The sequence below is a fragment of the Lithobates pipiens genome, unplaced genomic scaffold (assembly GCF_037356315.1).
Source record: "Lithobates pipiens isolate NorthernLeopardFrog02 unplaced genomic scaffold, aLitPip1_a1.2 Scaffold_18, whole genome shotgun sequence".
In the NCBI taxonomy this organism is placed as follows: domain Eukaryota; kingdom Metazoa; phylum Chordata; class Amphibia; order Anura; family Ranidae; genus Lithobates; species Lithobates pipiens.
In genome coordinates this window covers 576093509-576114687 of record NW_027507758.1, presented here as the reverse complement: position 1 = coordinate 576114687, position 21179 = coordinate 576093509, and the positions used below count along the sequence as shown (strand labels likewise).

The following is a 21179-nucleotide window of genomic DNA, read 5'->3' as shown; positions in this document are numbered from 1 at the left end:
AAAAGGTGCTCTATTGGCTTGAGATCTTATGACTATGGAGGCTGCTGGAATACAATGAACTCGTCATGTTCAAGAAACCAGTTTGAGATGATTTGAGCTTTGCAACATGGCACATGATCCTGCTGGAAGTAGTCATAGGGATGGACATGGTCAGCAACAGTACTCTAGGAGGCCGTGGTATATGCTCAATTGGCACCAAGGGGCCCAAAGTGTACCAAGAAAATATTCAACATCATTACACCACCACCAGCCTGAACCATTGATACAAGGCAGGATGGATCAATGCTTTCATGTTTATTCCAAATTCTAACCCTTCCATTTGAATGGCGCAGGTAAAAATCTAGACCAAGCATCAGACCAGGCAACATTTTTCCAATCCTCCATTGTCCAATTTTGGTGAGCCCGTGTGAATTGTAGCCTCAATTTCCAGTTCTTAGCTGACAAGAGTGACACCTGGTGTGGTCGTCTGCTGCTGTAGCCATCTGCATGAAGGTTTGATGTGTTGTGTGTTCAGAGACAGTATACTGCATACCTTGGTTTTAATGAGTGGTTATTTGAGTTACTGTTGCATTTTTATCATCTCAAACCAGTCTGCCCATTTTTCTTTGACATTAACAAGGCATTTTCATCCACACAACTGCCACTCACTTTAGTTTTTTGGGACCACTCTGTAAACCCCAGAGATGGTTGTGCATGGACATCGCAGTAGCTCAGCAGTTTTTAAAATACTCAGGCCAGTTGTCTGGCAACAACAACCATGCCACATTCAAAGTCACTAAATCCCTCTTTCTTCCCCATTCTGATGCTCATTTTGAACTTTAGCAAGTCATCGTTACCTTATCTAAATGCATCGAGTTGCTGCCATGTGATTGGCCGATTAGAAATTTGTGTTAGCAAGCAATTGAACAGGTGTACCTAATAAAATGGTCGGTGAACATTTGTCCTGTTTGCTACCAATGGAATACAATGACTAATGAACTTTAATTCATCTACAAGACCCTCCCACTTGCTTTGGTTGCTCATTGTTGCAAATATTTGGTCCCATTGAGTGCTGTGCAATAAGGATTATTGAAGTTGGGTCTAAATAGGACATCTTTTGAGGTTGCAAGTGGAATATTTCCCAGTGCAATATCAGTAAATCTCATAAAATGACAGCATCTGCTTCCTGTGCCCAGTCTGGAGGTTGAGCTGAGTCAAGTACCCTGTAAATTTAATTATGAACTTTTTTTTTTTGTAAGGCAAGGCATATGGATTAAAATGTAGATATTATAAGATACATAGGCTATATTTGTCCATTAATAGTTTGAACAAGTCATGCATTCTTAAATTTGGCTTAATATAGAAATACAAGTGTACAATGGTCAAGCAACATTTGCACAAAAGAGGACATTTTTAAACAAGAAGTCAAACTTTAAACATGACATGGTAAATTATGACATGTTATCTATAAGTACACAATTTACATCACAATGCACATTCATGATAATATCAAGATATACAAAAAATAGAACCTGGTCTGGTTATATGGGAGCCATTGTAGAACTTTAAATAAAGTCATTCTGAAGGAAAGCCATTAGGCTATGCTAAGGGGGGTGGGATCATCCATCTAAATGCAGGGATATGCAATTAGCGGACCTCCAGCTGTTGCAAAACTACAAGTTCCATCATACCTCTGCGTGTCATGCTTGTGGCTCTCAGAGTCTTGCAATACCTCATGGGACTTGTAGTTTTGCAACCGCTGGAAGTCCGCTAATTGCATATCCCTGATCTAATGGCTTTGCAGGTTTTAAAAAAAAAAAAATAGTATTTAATAAAAAATAAAAAAAAATGTGTGTATATCAGAACCTGTTTTTTTTTTTCAACTTAGAGACCAAAATACACATATTATAGGGGGTGCTAGTTTCATAATGTAGAAAAAAAAAAGTGATAATTTGTACTGCGTTTTTATATTTATCTATGACATAGCAACCCCAAATAAAGTGAATTATGTCAGTTTCAGCCCTCCTATCACACACTCTCACACACACACACACACACACACACACACACACACACACACACATCTCTAAGCTCTCTTAAGGCTGGGTTCACACCTATGCAAATTGGATGCCGTTTCTCCACATCCAATTTGCATGGCGGGAGAATGTGACTGGCTCTCTTCACATGTCTCCGGGGAGGCTGCGGAGCGCCCTGTGCGTCTTAGGCTTAGATTCAGGGCCGAATTCAGGCAAAGATTTGGCACCGATTCATCCCTGAAATGGAGAACCGGGACACAGGGTGCGATCTGCGGCTGGGTTTAGGTATGAACCTAAAGGTCATAAAGCCATAAAAGGTCCACAAAAAGCTGCTGCAATTGGCAACGGGAGCTAGCAATTTTCTATTGAAACGATGCACAAATCATCTGAGGGCCAGTGCTGCGCCAGATTGGACATAACTACATACAACTCTACTCTGCCAGAACCAAAGAACAGGTAAAAACCCTGTTTAGTACTTTTGGCTTTTGTTTCCATTTTACTGTTGATCTTGTCCGTATTTTGTAATTTTCAGTAAATATTTTTCTTGCAGTTTGTGTCATCACTTTGGTAAACAAGATCTAAAAATCGTTAAGCTTTCTCTCGAAATGCTCTCAACCCGAACCTCGTAAAGTTTATTAAAAAGCATGATTTTTTTTTTGTTTCATACAGTTTTAATATTTATAATTATATATCAAAAGTACAAATAAATTGTTAGAAAAATAACATGGCATAGATATATTTAATAACATTGATCGTAACCAATGTAAACCATGGCATAAGATTAACTTGTTTATGAAGTAAAAGAAAAAGTAAACCTAATAATTCTAGTTAACTAGGTCATAAAGATATACAAATCACCCAAGTATAAAGTCAGGTATTTTCGATCTGGTATTCTGCATTGTCCTAAATAATGCAAGATACCTGTTGGTGATGTGTTAAGGGTGATTATACAAGGGTTTTACTTGGACGGACAGCTGCAAGGGACACTGCTTGAGGTGTCGTTTTGTACTGTCCTTAACTTTTTATGTAAGGCATCGTCAGAAGAGGAGGCAGGGGAAAAAAAGACTCGGTGGGAGAAGTTGAAGATTTTCCATCATGTCTCTTTTCAGCTATTCTCACTCTCCCTCACTCCTCTCCCCTCCCCACTCTCTCTAACATGTTGGGGGGGAGAAGGAGAAGGAAAGGAAGGATATGGTGATGAGAGAATGGATGGGATGTTATAAAGGATGATGATGATTGATGATGGATGATGGATGATGGATGATGAAGATGGATGATGGATGATGGATGATGGATGATGGATGATGGATGATGGATGATGGATGATGGATGATGGATGATGGATGATGGATGATGGATGATGGATGATGGATGATGGATGATGGATGATGGATGATGGATGATGGATGATGGATGATGGATGATGAATGATGGATGATGAATGATGAATGATGAATGATGAATGATGAATGATGAATGATGAATGATGAATGATGAATGATGAATGATGAATGATGAATGATGAATGATGAATGATGAATGATGATGATGATGATGATGATGATGATCAAAAGATTGAATATGGATATTTACATTACTTCTCGTTACTTCTCTCATAATTGGGAGAAGGAGTGGAAGAAGAGCTGACATTTTTTTTTCTTAAACTGGGATAGAAGTCTTCAAATTTAGCTTGGGAATAATTAAGGATTGAAGTGAATTATTTGAAAGAATTGTTTAAATACTTTAACTTCTGCCATATCCCTATCTGGTGTAACATCGAGCTTCTCAGATAATTCCTAAATAATTAAAACGTACTAAAGCAGATATTGGGAATAATGCGTGTTTATGTTACATTGTGTGATAACCAACCCAAGGGACAATCATTCCCAGGCTATCCTTTGTTGACCCATGCATTGGAAAATCTCTGCACAGGGTGAGGCTGAAAAATGACATCACCACAATGGCACTTTTACTGCAACACTGCTGTCATCACAAGAACATCCTCATAATGAAAAAAGGTATTTACAAAAGTTTCATAAGCGATTTTGGAAGGGGAGAGGAAAAAGAAAAAAAGGGGATTAGTTCACACTGTGGTAAAGTCTGCTTTAAGTAGATCAAAAATATTTCAATGAGTGAATATCAAAATCTGCTAAAGTGTAATATTTATGTTAAGATGTTTCTATATTTTTACAGTTTATTTGCCATCTTCTGTGCAACATTTCAGGCAATCAAAAAAAAGTTAAGCATCAGCTGGTATTTTCCAGATAAAGTGGTCAAAAAAATTATAATTCAGTAATAATGATGAACAATAATATCTGCAGAACATCATTGCCTTTTACTGAAAGAAAAAAAAAAAAAAAAGTCACACCAATTGTAATGCAAATAATGCAGTCTTTCCTGTGCAAGAAGAATGCCATATCAATATCAAATTGTCTTGGAGGAAGTTAGTTTTAGTTCCGGGGTATAGCACAGATTTCCTGAGGCAAAGGAGCATTTGTAGACCCCGCTGCAGGAGTGAGGTCCACAACAGTCCCAGGTGGTGCCTGGAAGGTGAAGTTTTGCAGCAGTACAGTAAACAGGAGGAACAGTTCCATTTTGGCAAAACTTTCTCCAGCACAAATTCTTTTACCTGAGAAAAATAAATAGAAATAAATAAAAGCCATTTCTAGATTAACCCAGGTCCCACAGTGCATACTTCATACTAGACACAATAATACAAAACAAAATATAGACAGCTAAGGTCACATTAAAAGTGAGAATTATCATGTATAGACATTTACAATTCATTTGGTTACAAATCGAAATTCAGGCAAAATCTTAGTTAGTTATTCAGATGTATCTGAAATAACAAATCACAATAGTAAAATGATTTGAATTTCAACGAATCCAAAAATTAAAATTATACTGAAAAACTCTAATTTGAAACATATTGAAATAAATACAGTAAGGTATAAAGGTGAAATCAAGATAATTCCTACTTAGTCTGCTGAAAAGAATAGAAAAAAATATATAGAAAATCATAGAACATAATATTTTATTCTATATAGCAGCCCAAGTAGGAATCATCTTATTTGACTTATACCTTACTGTGTTTATTGTAATAGGTTTTCATTTTTAATGCAAATTTATTTTTTACATACCGTATTTATTGGCGTATAACACTCACTTTTTCACCATGAATATATATATATTTAGCTGCCTCGGAGGGGACGGGGGGGGGGGGGGGCAGGACAGGTTTTTTTCCTGAGACTTCCCTCTTAAAATGAATGTGCATGTTACACGCCGACAAATACGGTAGGTATAGTAGGTGAGGTTGAATAAAGACACAAGACCATCAAGTCCAACCTATGTGTGTGATTATATGTCAGTATTACATTGTATATCCCTGTATGTTGCGGTCGTCCAAGTGCTTATCTAATAGTTTCTTGAAACTACTGATGCTGAGAACTGCTCTTTCAAATTTGATTAGAAAACAAAATATTTGACACAAGTCTGAATATACACAACAAAAAATTCAGAAAAATATTTATTCTAACAACGAATATGATGAAACAAAAATGAGCTTAGCCACTTCAATACTGGACACTTTTACCCCCTTCCTGCCCAGGCCAATTTCCAGCTTTCAGCACTCTGTCACCTGTTGAATGACAATTGCGCGGTCATGCAACACTGTACCCATATAAAATTATTACCGGTACCATTTTTTTCACAAAAATAGAGATCTTTCTTTTAATGGTATTTATACCAACACTGGGAGCTTTATTTTTTTTTTATTGAATTGAGGATGGAAGATCAGGGATTTTTTTATATTTTTTTTTAAAATACACACACACACACACACACACTTCTATAACAGTGATTTTCACTGTTATAAACAAGCATTTTTACTGAATGAAATATTTTTATGTTTTATTCAGGGCAGTGGCAGCTGTTGCTCAAAATGTGGACATCATCTGTAATTTTAACTTTTACAAATTTTTTCACTTTTTCGTGTGTGCGCGCTATATATATATATATATATATATAAAAAATTTCCCTTGATTTCTCCCCCCCCCCCCTTTTTTTTTTAATGTAGAAAAATAGAGAGTTCTGACAGTGACTGATTCTTGCGCCATCTTATTACCATTTCATGTGTTTGACAGGTTAAACAAAAATGCGTTATAAATATTCACATCCCAGTGCTACTCCACATCAAATGTGACACTGGATAGGCAGCTCCAATGTATGTGCGATCATAGGCAAGGAGTAACAATACCAGAACACTTCTCATAGGATGGCTAACCAAGGAATAAGCTCGCATAGATGCCATGGGTTGAATGGATTTTGCAGGCGTTAGGGTCATCCTCCTTGTTTTCACTACCTAGTGAGTGACTGAATTGAGCAAACATGCAACCAGTGAAGTGAAAAAAAAAAAAATTCTGAACTTCTGTCCATTATGCAGTACTTTACTGACTAGGTAGAAAAGCCAAGATCAAGAGGACAGCTCCAAAGACTGCACATTTTAAAAACCAGTGCACTTAATGTGATTGTAGCCGTATTAGTGCAATTGTGACAGAGAAAATTGAGTACTGTCCGTGATACTTTTTTTATTTGCACCAACATACAATTTTTCAGGACAAGCTTTCGGGGTATGTCCCCTTCTTCAAGGTCCAAGCAGTACTGATTTACAAATTTTAAGCAGAATGTAGAGGGAAAAAAAAAAAAACACAACACCTCTGAGGGAAAGAAGAGAAAAAAAGAGAAAAAAACAACAACAAAAAAAAAAAACACATACAAATCAATGGCAATAAAGATAAGAGAAGAGTTAGTGAGATAAGACAGAGGGAGAGCTATGGAATGGAGGGGGGGGGGGGGGGTTGCTAGTCACAGAGGGGGTTGTAAAACTTTAGTATAATGAGTAAGGAAGCCTATATCTAAATTCAGGCCATTATTTTTGGTGTCAAAAAGAATTATCATTCTTAGTTCAAAGGCTTTCCTTTCTTTGATATTTCTGAAATTCCCTTTAAGAACTAAAACATTGAGGTCTTCTATAGCGTGGTCCGGTTGTGAGAAGTGATGTCCCACAGGTGTACATAAACTGTCTTCTTTATGTTCCTTGATGGTATGTCTGTGTAAATTCATCCTCGTTTGCAACTTCTGTCCTGTTTCACCAACAGAAGATCCTTTGCTGCACCTTTTACATTGGATGAGGTACACAACATTGCTGGAGGTACAGTTGTAAGATCCCATGATATTGAAGGTCCCGTTTGTGTGTGTGTGACACTTTTGGATAGATTGCAACCAGATCAATCTATCCAAAAGTGTCACACACACACAAACGGGACCTTCAATATCATGGGATCTTACAACTGTAACTCCAGCAATGTTGTGTACCTCATCCAATGTAAAAGGTGCAGCAAAGAATCTTATGTTGGTGAAACAGGACAGAAGTTGCAAACGAGGATGAATTTACACAGACATGCCATCAAGGAACATAAAGAAGACAGTTTATGTACACCTGTGGGACATCACTTCTCACAACCGGACCACACTATAGAAGACCTCAATGTTTTAGTTCTTAAAAGGGAATTTCAGAAATATCCAGGAAAGGAAAACCTTTGAACTAAGAATGATAATTCTTTTTGACACCAAAAATAATGCCCTGAATTTAGATATAGGTTTCCTTACTCATTATACTAAAGTTTTACAACCCCCTCTGTGACTAGCAACCCCCCCCCCCCCCTCCATTCCATAGCTCTCCCTCTGTCTTATCTCACTAACTCTTATCTTTATTGCCATTGATTTGTATGCAGGTTTTTTTTTTTGTTGTTTTTTTTTTCTCTTTTTTTTCTCTTCTTTCCCTCAGAGGTGTTTTTTTTTTTTCCCTCTACATTCTGCTTAAAATTTTAAATCAGTACTGCTTGGACCTTGAAGAAGGGGACATACCCCAAAAGCTTGTCCTGAAAAATTGTATGTTAGTGCAAATAAAAAAAGTATCACGGACAGTACTCAATTTTCTCTAAAAACCAGTGCGGAATGGCAGAGCCTATAGTTTGTCCTTACAAATTAAATCTAAAGTTCTTTCTGGAAAACAACTTTAAAATTACCAGCCGAGAAGGGTATGAATGCTTCGTTCTTCTTGAAATTCCCATCAGCATCAAGAAAATGTTCTGGGTAAAACTCATCAGGCTTTGCAAAGTAAGCTTTGTCTTTCAAAACGGAGAACAGCAATGGAAGAATAGTGGTTCCCTAGAGGAAATTAAATTACAAAAACTAGACTTAAAAAAAAAAAAAAAATCCCATGCACAGTTTACAGCAGGGATATGCAATTAGCGGACCTCCAGCTGTTGCAGAACTACAAGTCCCATGAGGCATAACAAGACTGACAGCTACAAGTATGACACCCAGAGGCATGATGTGACTTGTAGTTTTGCAACAGCTGGAGGTCCACTAATTGCATATCCCTGGTATATACACAGCATATTAACCACTTCAAGACTGAACTACAACACTGTGCTCATAATCACACACACACACACACACACACACACACACACACACACACACACACACACACACACACAGCTTTCTTTTGGTGATAAAGTGGAACTGCAGTAATGTTTTTTTCATCTTTCCTTCAATTGAACCTTCTGCCCTTGCTGTGTACTCCTTGAAAATCAAAACTAATTTGGTGGCAATAAATATCTTATTCTGTATACTTCCCCTTTCATTGCTGGAAAAATGCCTAGGCGCACAGGCACTAGACCAGGAAGTGTATATTGGGTAGCCAGTAGCACAGACAGTCAGGAAGTGAACAGGCAGCAGCTTCAGCGGCCCACAGTTAAAATGGATGCACCCAGACTTTGTGGAGTATGATTTCTGCAGCATATTTGGCAAGTACAGAATCACAGTAAATATAAAATATGAAAATTGGGGGGCGTGGCTTGGCAGCACTAGTGACAAGAAATAAGGTGGCACCTGTGGATGCTCAGCGCAGCTCTCCTCTTTTCCTCCCAGACAAACTCCACAACAACTGACGGCGGCATCTTCTCCCTCAGGCAGCCACAGTGAGTCTTCTCCCCCCCCCCCCCCCCCCCGATTCCCCTTCTACATCCAGCCCTCCCAAGTCAGACAGAAGAGCCTGTTCTCACACAGCACAGCCCCATGCCTGCTCTCTCTCCCCCCTCCTCAGTACTGGACTCATTCCCAACATCAGACCAGCCAATATCAGAGCACACAATGAAGACTATGCTCCTGCCACTGAGGCAGACCCTGTACACAGATCTGTCCACAGCTGTATCACCCCTATCTAGATCTGGGATGACCAGAGTATTAACATAGAATCTAAAAGGGGTGACCTATACACTGCTCATAATGAAATGGTTGACGCAGACACAGATGACAAAGATGAACTCCAACAAATCCAACTCAAACTTGCAGATTTAAAGGACCACTCCTGTAGGAACAACATTAAATTCCGGAATCGGTCCGTCAATCAGACCTGACAAAATTGTTACAGTCCATACTATCTGGACTAACTGAGCACAACCTGGAAAAATGACAGAGTGCATAGACTTCTTAAACCACCCCATCTACCAGCTTCAATACCCAGGTATGCGCTAGCATGCATCTACTTCTTTATAGTCAAGGAGCGTAAAATGTACACAGCAAGGCTCCCTGACCCCTTTTCCAATATCACTCTGTATGATGACCTTTCCAAAGCAACTATGGAAAAATCACAGGCAGCTTGCAACAATCACCAAAGCACTACAGAATCACAAAATCCCCTACAAATTGGGACTCCTCATCATAACTGCTCATCACCCACCAAAACGAAGCCCAAGCAGTAAGAATCCTCCCTGCAGGTCTTCAACTGCTGGAATAGTCTGGAGTATTATCCCAGAAAACTTCCCGGACCCATTAGATCACTTTGCTTCCCACATGGAAACCGGAGGAGCATACCAGGATGGCTGAAATGCTTTGCAAAACCCTGTTACTCCTAAGCCAACTATTGCTAGATACCTGCAGTACCATGCACTGGTACCCGCCTGCCTAGACTTGTGTTCATAGAACTACGTGACTTAAGGTAGTTTACCTCCCCCGTTGAGTTTCAGCAGTAGTTACTGCACATCGAGCTCAAGTGTTTTTTTTTTCTGAGCTCTCACTTTTTAATCACCTCTTACCTTGCCACTGTACCAGCTACCTCTCAAATACCCCCTGGTCGATCTATCTTCAAAGACCACTCTGATAATAGTGCACACCCCATCATGGCTTTTAAAATGGTTTCTATTAAAGCTAAAGGGCCTAAATAACACCCCCCCCCCCCCCCAGATGAGGAGATCTACAGGAGGCCAACAATCAAAAGCAGATATTCTAGTAAAATAAACACTTTGCGCTAACCAAAACCCGTGTGTTCACACTGAAAAACTATTTCCAGTCATTGTTTGCCTCAGGACCAAAGAAGAAAAATGGGAGTCCTAATAGACATCAAAGAGGAATGGTGTTATTTGGCTGGTGAGCTGGATAGGATTTCTGCCAGACAGGACACTTGGTGTTGAGGCCAAATAATGCGATTTTAGTCTCATTTGACCAGAACACCTTCTTCCATGTGCTGCCAATCTTAAAATGGTGTGTTTTTGCAAAGCTCAGTGATGACTGCATGTGGATTTTGAGAGATTGTTGTCACATACACACATTGACCACTTTGTCATAAATTACTGTCCCTGCTTCAAAGTTGCTGTAGGCCTCTTGGTATCCTCTCTGACCAGTTTCCTCCTGACTCTTTCGTCTAATTTGGAGTGACGTATTGATCCAGCAAGGATCTGTGTTGTACCAAATACTTTTCACTTCCTAATAAAAGGAGACTTCACTGGAGTTTCTAAGCATTGATAAAGCCGTTGCATTTTTTTTGTAACCATCTCCTAAATTTGTGCCTTTCCACAACTTTATCCCAGAGAACCTTTGACAATGCCTTGTGCCACCCATAATTATATATAGAGAGAATATAAATTATATGTATAATATATATATATATATATATATATATGTATAATATATATATAATATATGTATATATATATATATATATATATATATATATATATATATATATATATATATATATATATATATATATATATATATATATATATATATATATATATATATATATATATATTTTTTTTTTTTAAATCAGTCCTGATGTACTGTAATGACTGCTTGCCTAAAATGCCAAGACAGTACAGAGATACCACCCAAATCAACCTTTTTTGCAAAGTAGACAGTCCAAGACATTTAGTAAGAAGCATGGTGAGTTTTTTGAAGTTGTAATTTTTTGTCACAAAAATTTGAAAATTACGCTTTTTATCCCCACAAAGTTGTCATTTTAAAAAAGTTCTCACACACAGCATAGGTATACTTAGAATTACAACCCAAAACACATTCTGCTACACCTCAGAAGTATGGAGATGCCACGTGCGAGACCCTTTTTATAATAAAATTTAATTTGGTTTTACAAAGTACAGATGATCCAGGTGATGACAGCCTGGAAATTGGGTTGCAGCCCCTAAACAAAACCAGGTAGTGGGCAAAATACCTTACAAATGTGTAAATATCAGCAGTATAGCCAAGTAACTGCCCATGTCAATGAAAGAGCTAAATGCGGGCCCACCCCCCCAAGAGATCGGCCAAAAAATTAGGCCTAGCACAACACTGTTCATGTTTTTCTTTGAGGGCTTACTACCCAAGAACTATAAAAAGAATAAAAACAAAAAACACACACACACACACACACACACACACACACACACACACACTGAAACTAGAACTGATCCAGCATAAAGAAAAAAAAAATGCCTATCAAGTTAGTAGGGTACTGATATTTTAGAAGATCGCTGTAGAACTGGGAAGAATTACCATACTGTCCAAAGCCAGTCACCATTGACGTGTTTGCAGAGGTATGCTAGATCCTAATTGTAGCAGAAAGAAAGAGTGACAGTACTTTTGAGGTAGAAAAAGTGGAGTCAATAAATGCATGCCATCTAGGAGGTGAAAGGTTTTTCAGAGTTATGAAACAGTTGAGAGTCCAGCTTTTCCTGATACAGCAGGGTTTTTAATTTGACATCTGTGACAGTTGGAGCAGTAGAGGTTGTCCCTTTTTTCACAATTGCCCTACAAGCCACCAGCAAATGTTTTTTATAACTGTGCCACTAACTTTATTGGCCCATGGCATCAGGATTTGAAGGGAGCAGTCTGACATAAAAAAGGGTCACTCTTCCCATTTATAGCTGGGATCATAGGTTCTTTCAGGACCTACTGGTTACTACTGTTTAACCTATTGTAATTTTCTTTGCATTGCACTTTTGCATATTTACCAAGAGTAGGATACATCAGTCTGTTATGCTTGTTCTAATCTGCTTCAAGAATCTTAAGTAAAATACCGTTTACTTTGCTAAAGTATGGTGTCTGTGTAGTTGCATTATCACTTTGAAATATGTTACAACCCAGGGTGTCGGGAGGCTTGCAAGGTCAGAGCAACCTTTGAGGTTAGTTATCTTCCAGCGGCCCTCGCGGTGGCGGCACTACACTTAGATAACCCCTTTTTCTGCTCTCCCAGCATCACTCATATCAACTGGCACAACCAATGATCCTATTACAAGTATATATTGTGACAAAGTTTTTGTTAAAATGGCAGACAAGGTGACATTTGGCAAATATTTACTACTCAGAATGTGGATCAGAGCAGTTGGGGGCTCCAAGCAAGCCTGATTAAGTCCACCTTCTTGTCATCAATCAGCAGAGGGGGGGGGGCAAATCTGTGTGGCTACACTTGGGAGTCTGGGACCAGACTGTGTGTGCAAGTGAGTTTATTACAAACAGTTAGACAAAAATGACTATACAGGCATACACTGCTTTTAAGTCCACAATGGGGTCTATTTACTAAAGCTGGAAAGTGCAAAATCAGGCTCAATTCTGCATATAAACCAATGAGCTTCCAGGTTTTATTACCAAAGCTTAATTGAACAAGCTGGGGTTAGAAGCTCATTGGTTTCTATGCAGAAGCGAGCCTGATTTTGCACTTTCCAGCTTTAGTAAATGAACCCCATTGTGGACTTAAAAGTGGGGTATGCCTGTATACAACCTATACAAAATGGGGACCACAGGAGAAAACTATGGAGGTGCAGGAAGCAGATGGATAGGGGAAACAAAACTGGGATTAGGAACAAGGGGGAGTAGGTACATGGCAGAAGGGTACAGGATAAGAGCAAGATCAATGGCAAACAATCTGGCAAAACACTGGAGTGAGGCACCAAATACCCTCCAAGCAGCCAGCATCAGGTGGAAACGGATTACTGGCGACTAGAAGGCACCAGAATGACAGCCTTCTCCTCTGACAAGCACAATGCCACTAGGAGGTGATTCTAGTCTTGGCACTGCCAGGAAACCAGGCTCGGTATAGAAGGGCTGGGAATCGTGGAAGGAAGGATGGAAGGAAGGAAGGAAGGAAGGGATATAAAAAAAAACACCTTATGCCGCATACACACGGTCAGATTTTTCAATGGGAAATGTTCGATGTGAGCTTGTCACCAGAAAATCCGATCGTGCACAAGACTGTACAAGTCACAACACAGACACACACTTTATGTGAATCACTCACCTTTGGAAGAAAATAGCCTCTGAATGTGATATCACGAGCCATCGCATGTGGAGGGGTGGCCGTGGAGATATTACCAAAGCGCTGAACTTCACACACAACAGCATCTGTATAGGGCATGTGCTTCCTGTGCTCCATCTTAGGTTGAGCTGTGCCTATCACATTTTCAATTTCGTTTTGCACTTTTTCTGTTGGTTATTGAAAAATAAAATTAAATGGTATTGGTTTATATACTGGCAAGGTCTTCTGCAGCAGTTTACAACATAATGTGGGTGATTAACTAAAACTGGTGCACACAGAATCTGGTGAAGGAGTATAGAGTAACCAATCAGCTTTTTCAATGAAGCTTTCACAATAAAGCCTAGAAGCCAATTGGTTACTATGTACAGCTGCACCAGATTCCGTGTGCCCCAGTTTTAGTAAATCTCCCTCCCCAAGGACATCAGCAACAATAAAATTAGGACATAAAATACAACAAACAAAATAAGGAGGGGCCTTGACAAGACAGGGCGGTTTCCACATGCGTTTACAAATGTATACCACAAAGGCCATAGTTTTTATTTATTTCTTTATTGTAAGTTATTGAAACAAGCGAACGTGGTGACGTACGACGAGCCCAGAGAAGAAGGAAGTTCAATAGTCAGTGCGACAACTCCTGCTAGATTCCGAGCTTGCGTGAAATTGTGTGCTTCGGACTGGTGTACACAGACAAAGTTTTGTTGGCGGAAAATTTGAGAACCTGCTAGCCAACACTTGTTGGCTGAAAGTCCGACAACAAATGTTCGATGGAGCTTACACACGGTCAGACTTTCAGCCAACAAGCTCACATCCAACATTTGTCGTTGGAAAATCAGATTGCGTATACGGGGCATTACTGTATGCTTGGCAGGCCCACCTAGGACTCAACCTTTTTTTCTAATAATTCAGCTAAATAATCATACTCATCCTCCCTTCAGGCTTTGCATTTTCACAGAAACGAGACTCCAGCACTACATTACCAATTATATCTGCTATGGTTGATTCCAGTCCAAAGGTGGTCCTAGAGGACCCAGCTGGTAGTTCAGACGTTATTATATGCTTACCATGTATACAAGCCACCTAAAATATGCTCTCCACTGTAGACAGATGTACTTAGTGTATGTCACTACTGTGTATTTTAGTTTACTTGTAATAAAAAACAAACACACACACACACACACACACACACACACACACACACGAAAGAATAAAACAAATTCAAACACCACATAATAGAAAATAGAATAAATCCATCTCCCGAAATGTAAATTTAATACATTTGAAAAAAAATAAAAACACACAAACACACACACACACACACACACACACACACACACACACACAATAAAATAAAATGGAATAGAAAAATATAAACAGCAAAGAATGGTGAAAATAACCATCTCCCAAAATTCTAATTTTGAATAGAATAAATCTGAATCGAACAAAACAAATTCCAAAAACTAACAAATTCATGTAAATAACTAAGAAAAATGAATTTTTTCACTCTGCACGTGTCTAGTGTAACAGGTGACTATACAGCCCCTGACCACAACCCCCTCCCGCCCCTCTTTTGTGACAGCGGGAGGGGGGACACTTCCTGTAGCCATTAAACAGAAAGCTCATAGGGAGGTATGGGCAGAAAGTTGCAGGCAGTATCTGCAGGAGCCTGACAGTGCACCTACAATCTATGGATCATGAGTGCAATGCTCTGTAGGCACTAGGGAAAATAAATGAATTCTATTTTTTCTTCAACCTGCAAAAAGTTTTTTTTTTTTTTTTTTTTTTTTTTTTTTAAAGGTGAACTCAGCCTTTAAAAAAAAGTATTTGTATTCATCTTACTTTGGATTTCTGGGTACTTAATCATGATCAGGATGCTCCATCTCAGAGTGGTGGATGTCGATTCCACTCCACCGCCAAACAGTTGGGCCAGCAGGACAGTTAAGTTGTTGTCATGGTAATACAGTGTAGATTCTGACCTTCCCTGAATGAGTAAGTAAATACAAACATAATAAATTAACCTAATAAAACTTTTTGATAAAAAGAGTAAACCTGATCCAAAATGAACACACACACACACACACACACACACACACACACACACACGACATCAAAAAACAAGGGAAAAAAAAAAAAAGGGAAGGACAATAGTCCATCAAGTCCACCCGTTTTGTATTTTTTGTCTGAGTACAAATTCATGTTTGCCCCAAGCAGGTTTGAAACCCATTTTCTGTTGACTGGCTCACTACCTCTGCTGGAAGTTTATGCCATGCATCAACTACCCTTATTTACAGTGGAATAATACTTTCTAAGATTCGTTTTGAACTTTTTTTTCAGTTAGTTTGACATTAGGTCATGTCCCTGTGATCTTTATTTTGGCTTTTATATTTGGTGGGGACAGCACACAAAAAAACACACACACACACACACACACACACACACACACACACCTGAACCTAATTCACCACCTTGATGTATTTAAAAGGTTTTAATCATATCTCCCCTTTCCTTTCTTTCCTCCTGTACTTTTTAAAGCGGTTGTAAACTCAATTCATGAAATCTGACCTGGGCACATCTGTAGTGTTTACATATCTCTATCAAAATCCCTATGTCCTGTGTCTTTCTGTTGCTCTGTTTCTCTGTTATCAGCACAATTCTGACAAGCTCTGACACACGAGATAAAAGCAGCTGGAAATTTGTGTCAAGGAGGGAACATAGATAAGCAGAGAGCTGGTCTATTCACAGCACAGCTCTGCAAGTTTCTTTGCTCTTCAGCCTATGTGGGGAGGGGGTGCCTTTCCTCCAATCAGATCTCACACAGTGTATGCCTGGAATTCCCTCCCACTGCGGAAACATGGACAAAGATTTCTAACACAATGTTTACTTCTAAAGAATATAGAGAGGGAAAAACAGCAGATATACATGTAAAAAAATATGTAGGGAGATTTGTTTCATCCCTGTGCATCATTTAAGGCTGTTCACTTCACTGGGGATAAGAGAGGATTTACATCCACTTTAAGTACCTGAAGTCACACGCATACATTTTATCCCCCAGACCTTTCAACATTTGTTGTACCCATCTCTGGGCTCGTTCTAGCTTATCAATATATTTCTGTAAGTGGTCTCCAGAACTGGACACGGTATTCTAAAGAAGTTCTCACTGAAGATCGATATTGGGAAATCAGAACCTTCTTCCTCCTGCTGGTGACCCTCTAGTGATACCTCTTAGAACTCTATTCACTTTTCCCACTGCCTGGTCACACTGTTCCCCTTTAGTGCTGGCTAGCGCTGTACCCCCAACGTTTTACTATCTCAGGGGATCCTTTATCTCTAGGTGCATTCTTTTACATTTAGAAACCTTGAACTTCAGACTCCACTGCTTTGATCAATCTTCCAGCAATGTCAAATCATGTTCCATATTAGAAGGACATTTCAACCCTATCACACACCTTTGTGTCATCACCAAAAAGACATACCTTGCTCAACAAACCTTTAGTTAGATCACTTACATATAGATTAAATAGAACAGGACCCAGTACAGAGCCATGTGGTAATGTGGTACACCAGTAGGGACTGCTCTGTTGTGAGTAACCCCCCCCCCCCCTTTTACAACCACTCTAGTATCCTTTAGCCAACTGCATATCCACTAAACCACCCAAGGGTTAAGTCCTAGCTAGTACAACTTTGGTATTAGATCATTATGTGGAACTGTATCAAATACCTTGCTGAAATCAAGATAGGCAATACCCACAGCACCACCCTGGTCCAAAACATTGGTAATATAGACCTATAGTAATTCATGATCAAGCTGGAAGAAGTGGAAGTAGGGCAGCAAAAACATGAAGCTGTAGATCTGGAGTAGGGATGAGCCTAATGTTCGGGTCAAAACGTAAGTTTGACATGAACATTGGGTGTTCGCCGAACAGCGAATATGCGGTGTTCACTGCAAATTCAAAAGCCGCCGGAACACCGTTTAAGTCCATGGGACACTAACATGAAAAATCAAGTGCTCCTTTTATAGATCAACGGTGTTCCGGCAGCTTTCGAATTTGCCGCAAACACCATATATTGTTCGCTGTTCGGCACACACCCGATGTTCATGTCGAACTTACGTTCGACACGAACATCAGGCTCATCCCTGCTGCAGATCTTCAGCTTCATGTTTTTGCTGCACAACTTCCAGTTTGATCATGAATTACTATAGGTCTATATTACCAATGTTTTGGACCAGGGTGGCTTTTCCATGTTCGTGTCCCATAGACTTTAAACGGTGTTCGCGTGTTCTGCCAAATTTTTTGCCTGTTCGCAAGTTCTGGTGCAAACCCAACCGGGGATGTTCGGCTCATTCCTAATCTGCAGACTCTGGCATACAATATGTCATGTTTGAGACTTGCGAGAGTGGCTGAACAGAATTAGGTCAGTTCGGCTGTAGCTCCACTGATAGCTATCCTTGAATATTGGGTATAAAATTAAATATAATTTGCTTATTTACAGTACACCCAGCTTGTATACTATTCTCATATAATCCTCCAAACAAGTTGGATGGCTAAAACCCATAAAAAAAAAACATTAGACTGCAGCTTTCCAAAAATGAACACCAACCATGGTCACAGAGGTGCTTGCAAACATATGAACATTGAACACATGTAAGGGGCCTTATGACTCGCTGGGTGTTGGCGCCAACAGGGGCAAGTCCCCACCCATCTTCTTCTAGGATAGAACAAATCCACCTGCTTGTAGCCCTCTAACTATGCCATGTTGTGCCCATCTCCTTGAACAAAGCCTTCCCACAACATCCCTAGTCCATGGCCTTTACATTCAATGAAAGGAATGACCACAAAAAAAAAACTTTACCGATGTTCTTTAGAAGATGGTGTTGCCACGTCACATACTATCCAGGGTTGCTCGACAATCCTTTACCAAATCACACATATGGTGGACATACCGTAGCAGTCATTATGTGAAAGCAGCACATTAGTCAGTACTGTTAAAGTGTTTGTAAATGCTCCAGGTTTTTGTTGCTTTGCATGCATGAAGTAAAAAAAACAAACAAACAAAAAAAACACCTATGTGCAGCAGTCCCACACCCCCAATATCTACCTGAGCCCCATTGCAATCCAGTGATATTGCACGAGAGCCTCGGCTCTCCAGGGACACCACCTCATTGGCTGAGCCATTGGCCTCCTGCTGCTGTCAATCACAGCCAGTGAGCCAATAAGAGGGGGTGGGGCCAAGCAAGAACTGAATGGACACAGCAGTGGCTCAGGAGCGAACCTGCTCTAGTGCCCCCATCGCGAGCTGCTTGCTCTGGGGGCACTCAAGAGAGGCCGGGAACGCTGGCGGGGAACCTGGGAAGGAGGAGGATCAGGGCTGCTCTGTACAAAACCTCTGTAGATATGAGAGATTAATATCTATATATATATATATATATATACACACATATATACACACACATATACATACACACACACACACACACACACACACACACACACTATCTTCCCTTTTGCATGGACTCTACTTCCCAGGGTCATTAGTATGCAGTCAGAGGGCCATGTCTTTCTGTTGGCGCTATGAATCCAGTGCACAATTCCCTACTTGCTGTTTCAGAGACAGGATCACTGCCACTGAACTTCTAGCCTCATCCCCCAACTAAACTAGCTCCTCCCAAGTTTTAAATAGAAGCTGACTGCACCCATTACACCACAAGTGTGGACTTCTCTAAAAAGAGGAGCCCTCCCCTCCTTTGACTTTCTCCTTTACCATGTGAACCATCTAGTTGCCAGCCAGCTAACTGCACATGCCCACGCACAGAAAAAAAAATAAAACTTTTGGTCGTCTTCCTCACCATGTGGACTTTTCATATTAAAAATGGTCATCCTCACCTCTTGCTGTTTTGCCAGAAAAGCATCAGCAAAACTTCTTTGATTGTTTACATCCAGGTCTATCCTCCGCTTGGTGAAGGTTTCTCTCATAAAATTGTGCAATTGCTTAACGTATTCAACAATTTTGTTGTGGGCTCCTGGTAGATGATCTATCAATGTAGGGAACATGTTGTACAGCTTAAAAAAAAATAAAAAATAAAAAAAAAGGAAGAAGAGAGAGATGATCACCTTAAAAAGAAGGGGACATGAATATTTTATAAAATATCACTTGAAACAAAAAAAGGGGATTAGTGAACTGGAAGCAAGGAAATAACTCCCTGGAAGCTGATATAATTTCTCATTGAACTTCTGTGTAGAGCATCCCCCATAGAAGCCGCTGGTGAATAGGGATTCCCCACCCTGCACAGCCAGGCACATCACATTTTTTACAGGCTCCCTTGAGTCAGGAAACACTCCAGCAGCTGTCTCAGAGTCTTAAAAAAAAAAAAAAAATCCAACTTGAACCCATCCACACAAGTCATGCTTGTGTGAGGCTCCGCACCAACCGGAACAGAACAGCCTCACAACGCTTTACTGATGAGCCACCCGCCAACACCCACTGACTCCTTGGATAGCTGGGAACCGCCCGTGATGGTTCTAATAAGCGGCAAACTGAAAAACAAGCAACTGGGATGCTTTCCTCAGAGCTACACCTAAAATGGCCGTTACTCCATCTTCCCAGCCTGCTCCCACACGCACTCCACAATGGTCCAGGCTCACTGCATATTCTGCAGCCACCAGTGGCGGCCCGTCTAAACCCCAGTCCCAAATCCCCCCCCCACCCCCCACCATCCAGGCAGTCAAAAATTATTATTATTTTTTTAAAAGGTCCTTAAGTGCACTATGTTCGGATGCCGGGCACAGTGCACTTATGGGAAGCGTCACGTCTATGCAACCACGAGATTGCAGACACAACGATTTATTTGCGGGCGTTTAGCCCGCCTGGCTCTTTGAGGAATCACTGAGTAGCTTCCTCCTGGTGCTCGTAATATGTATTACTATGGCTGGGCGGTTTGATTGACATCTCAGTTTGATGTCACTTCCCGTTTTCTCTTTCTCCCATTGCGCCCGGGAGAGAAGAAATATAAAGTCTCCTACAGAGCCCTCCATCGCCGTTGTGGAAGACGACACCACAGGAGTGGACAACAGCAAGGTATGTAGTACCGCTGTGCTCCTGCGGAGAACGGGGGGGTTCGATGTGACACACACACAGGCTGCATTTGGTGGACACAGGCTACATGTAAGGACGGACTCCGCTGGGGATACCTGATGGCATCTGGTGACAGGCGACATGGTTAGTGACACACTCAGGGCTCCCACTGATTCTGGTGGGAGGATGGGTGGATAAGGTTGTGATCAGAGAGAGGAAAAGGGGTGTCAGAGAGGTTGCAGGGAGTGCAGCGATGGGAGAATGCGAGGTCAAGAGTATTGCCGCTGGAGTGAGTGGTGGTTTGTGTCCACTGTGTTAGGTTAAAAGAGGAGGAGGTTAGGTTGAGCAGTTTAGAAGTGGTAGCAGTATTAACATTCATTGGAATCTTAAAGTAGCCCAGGATGATGGCAGGTACTTTAGAGGAGAGAAAATAGGGTAGCCAT

At 40.3% G+C, this 21179-nt stretch overlaps 1 protein-coding gene across 1 annotated transcript in view; it reads right to left on the bottom strand.

Annotated features, from left to right (window-relative positions):
* Positions 1-3560: 3560 nt before the first annotated feature.
* The window catches only part of LOC143986779 (cytochrome P450 2C5-like), a 39115-nt gene continuing 21496 nt past the window's right edge, over positions 3561-21179 (bottom strand). Inside the window, exons 6-10 of the mRNA XM_077485185.1 lie at positions 19548-19724; positions 15505-15646; positions 13651-13835; positions 8102-8243; positions 3561-4644 (exon numbers count right to left, since the gene is read on the bottom strand). Coding sequence (XP_077341311.1) covers positions 4466-4644; positions 8102-8243; positions 13651-13835; positions 15505-15646; positions 19548-19724 — 825 coding nt within the window. The 3' untranslated portion in view covers positions 3561-4465. The remainder of the gene's footprint in view (positions 4645-8101; positions 8244-13650; positions 13836-15504; positions 15647-19547; positions 19725-21179) is intronic.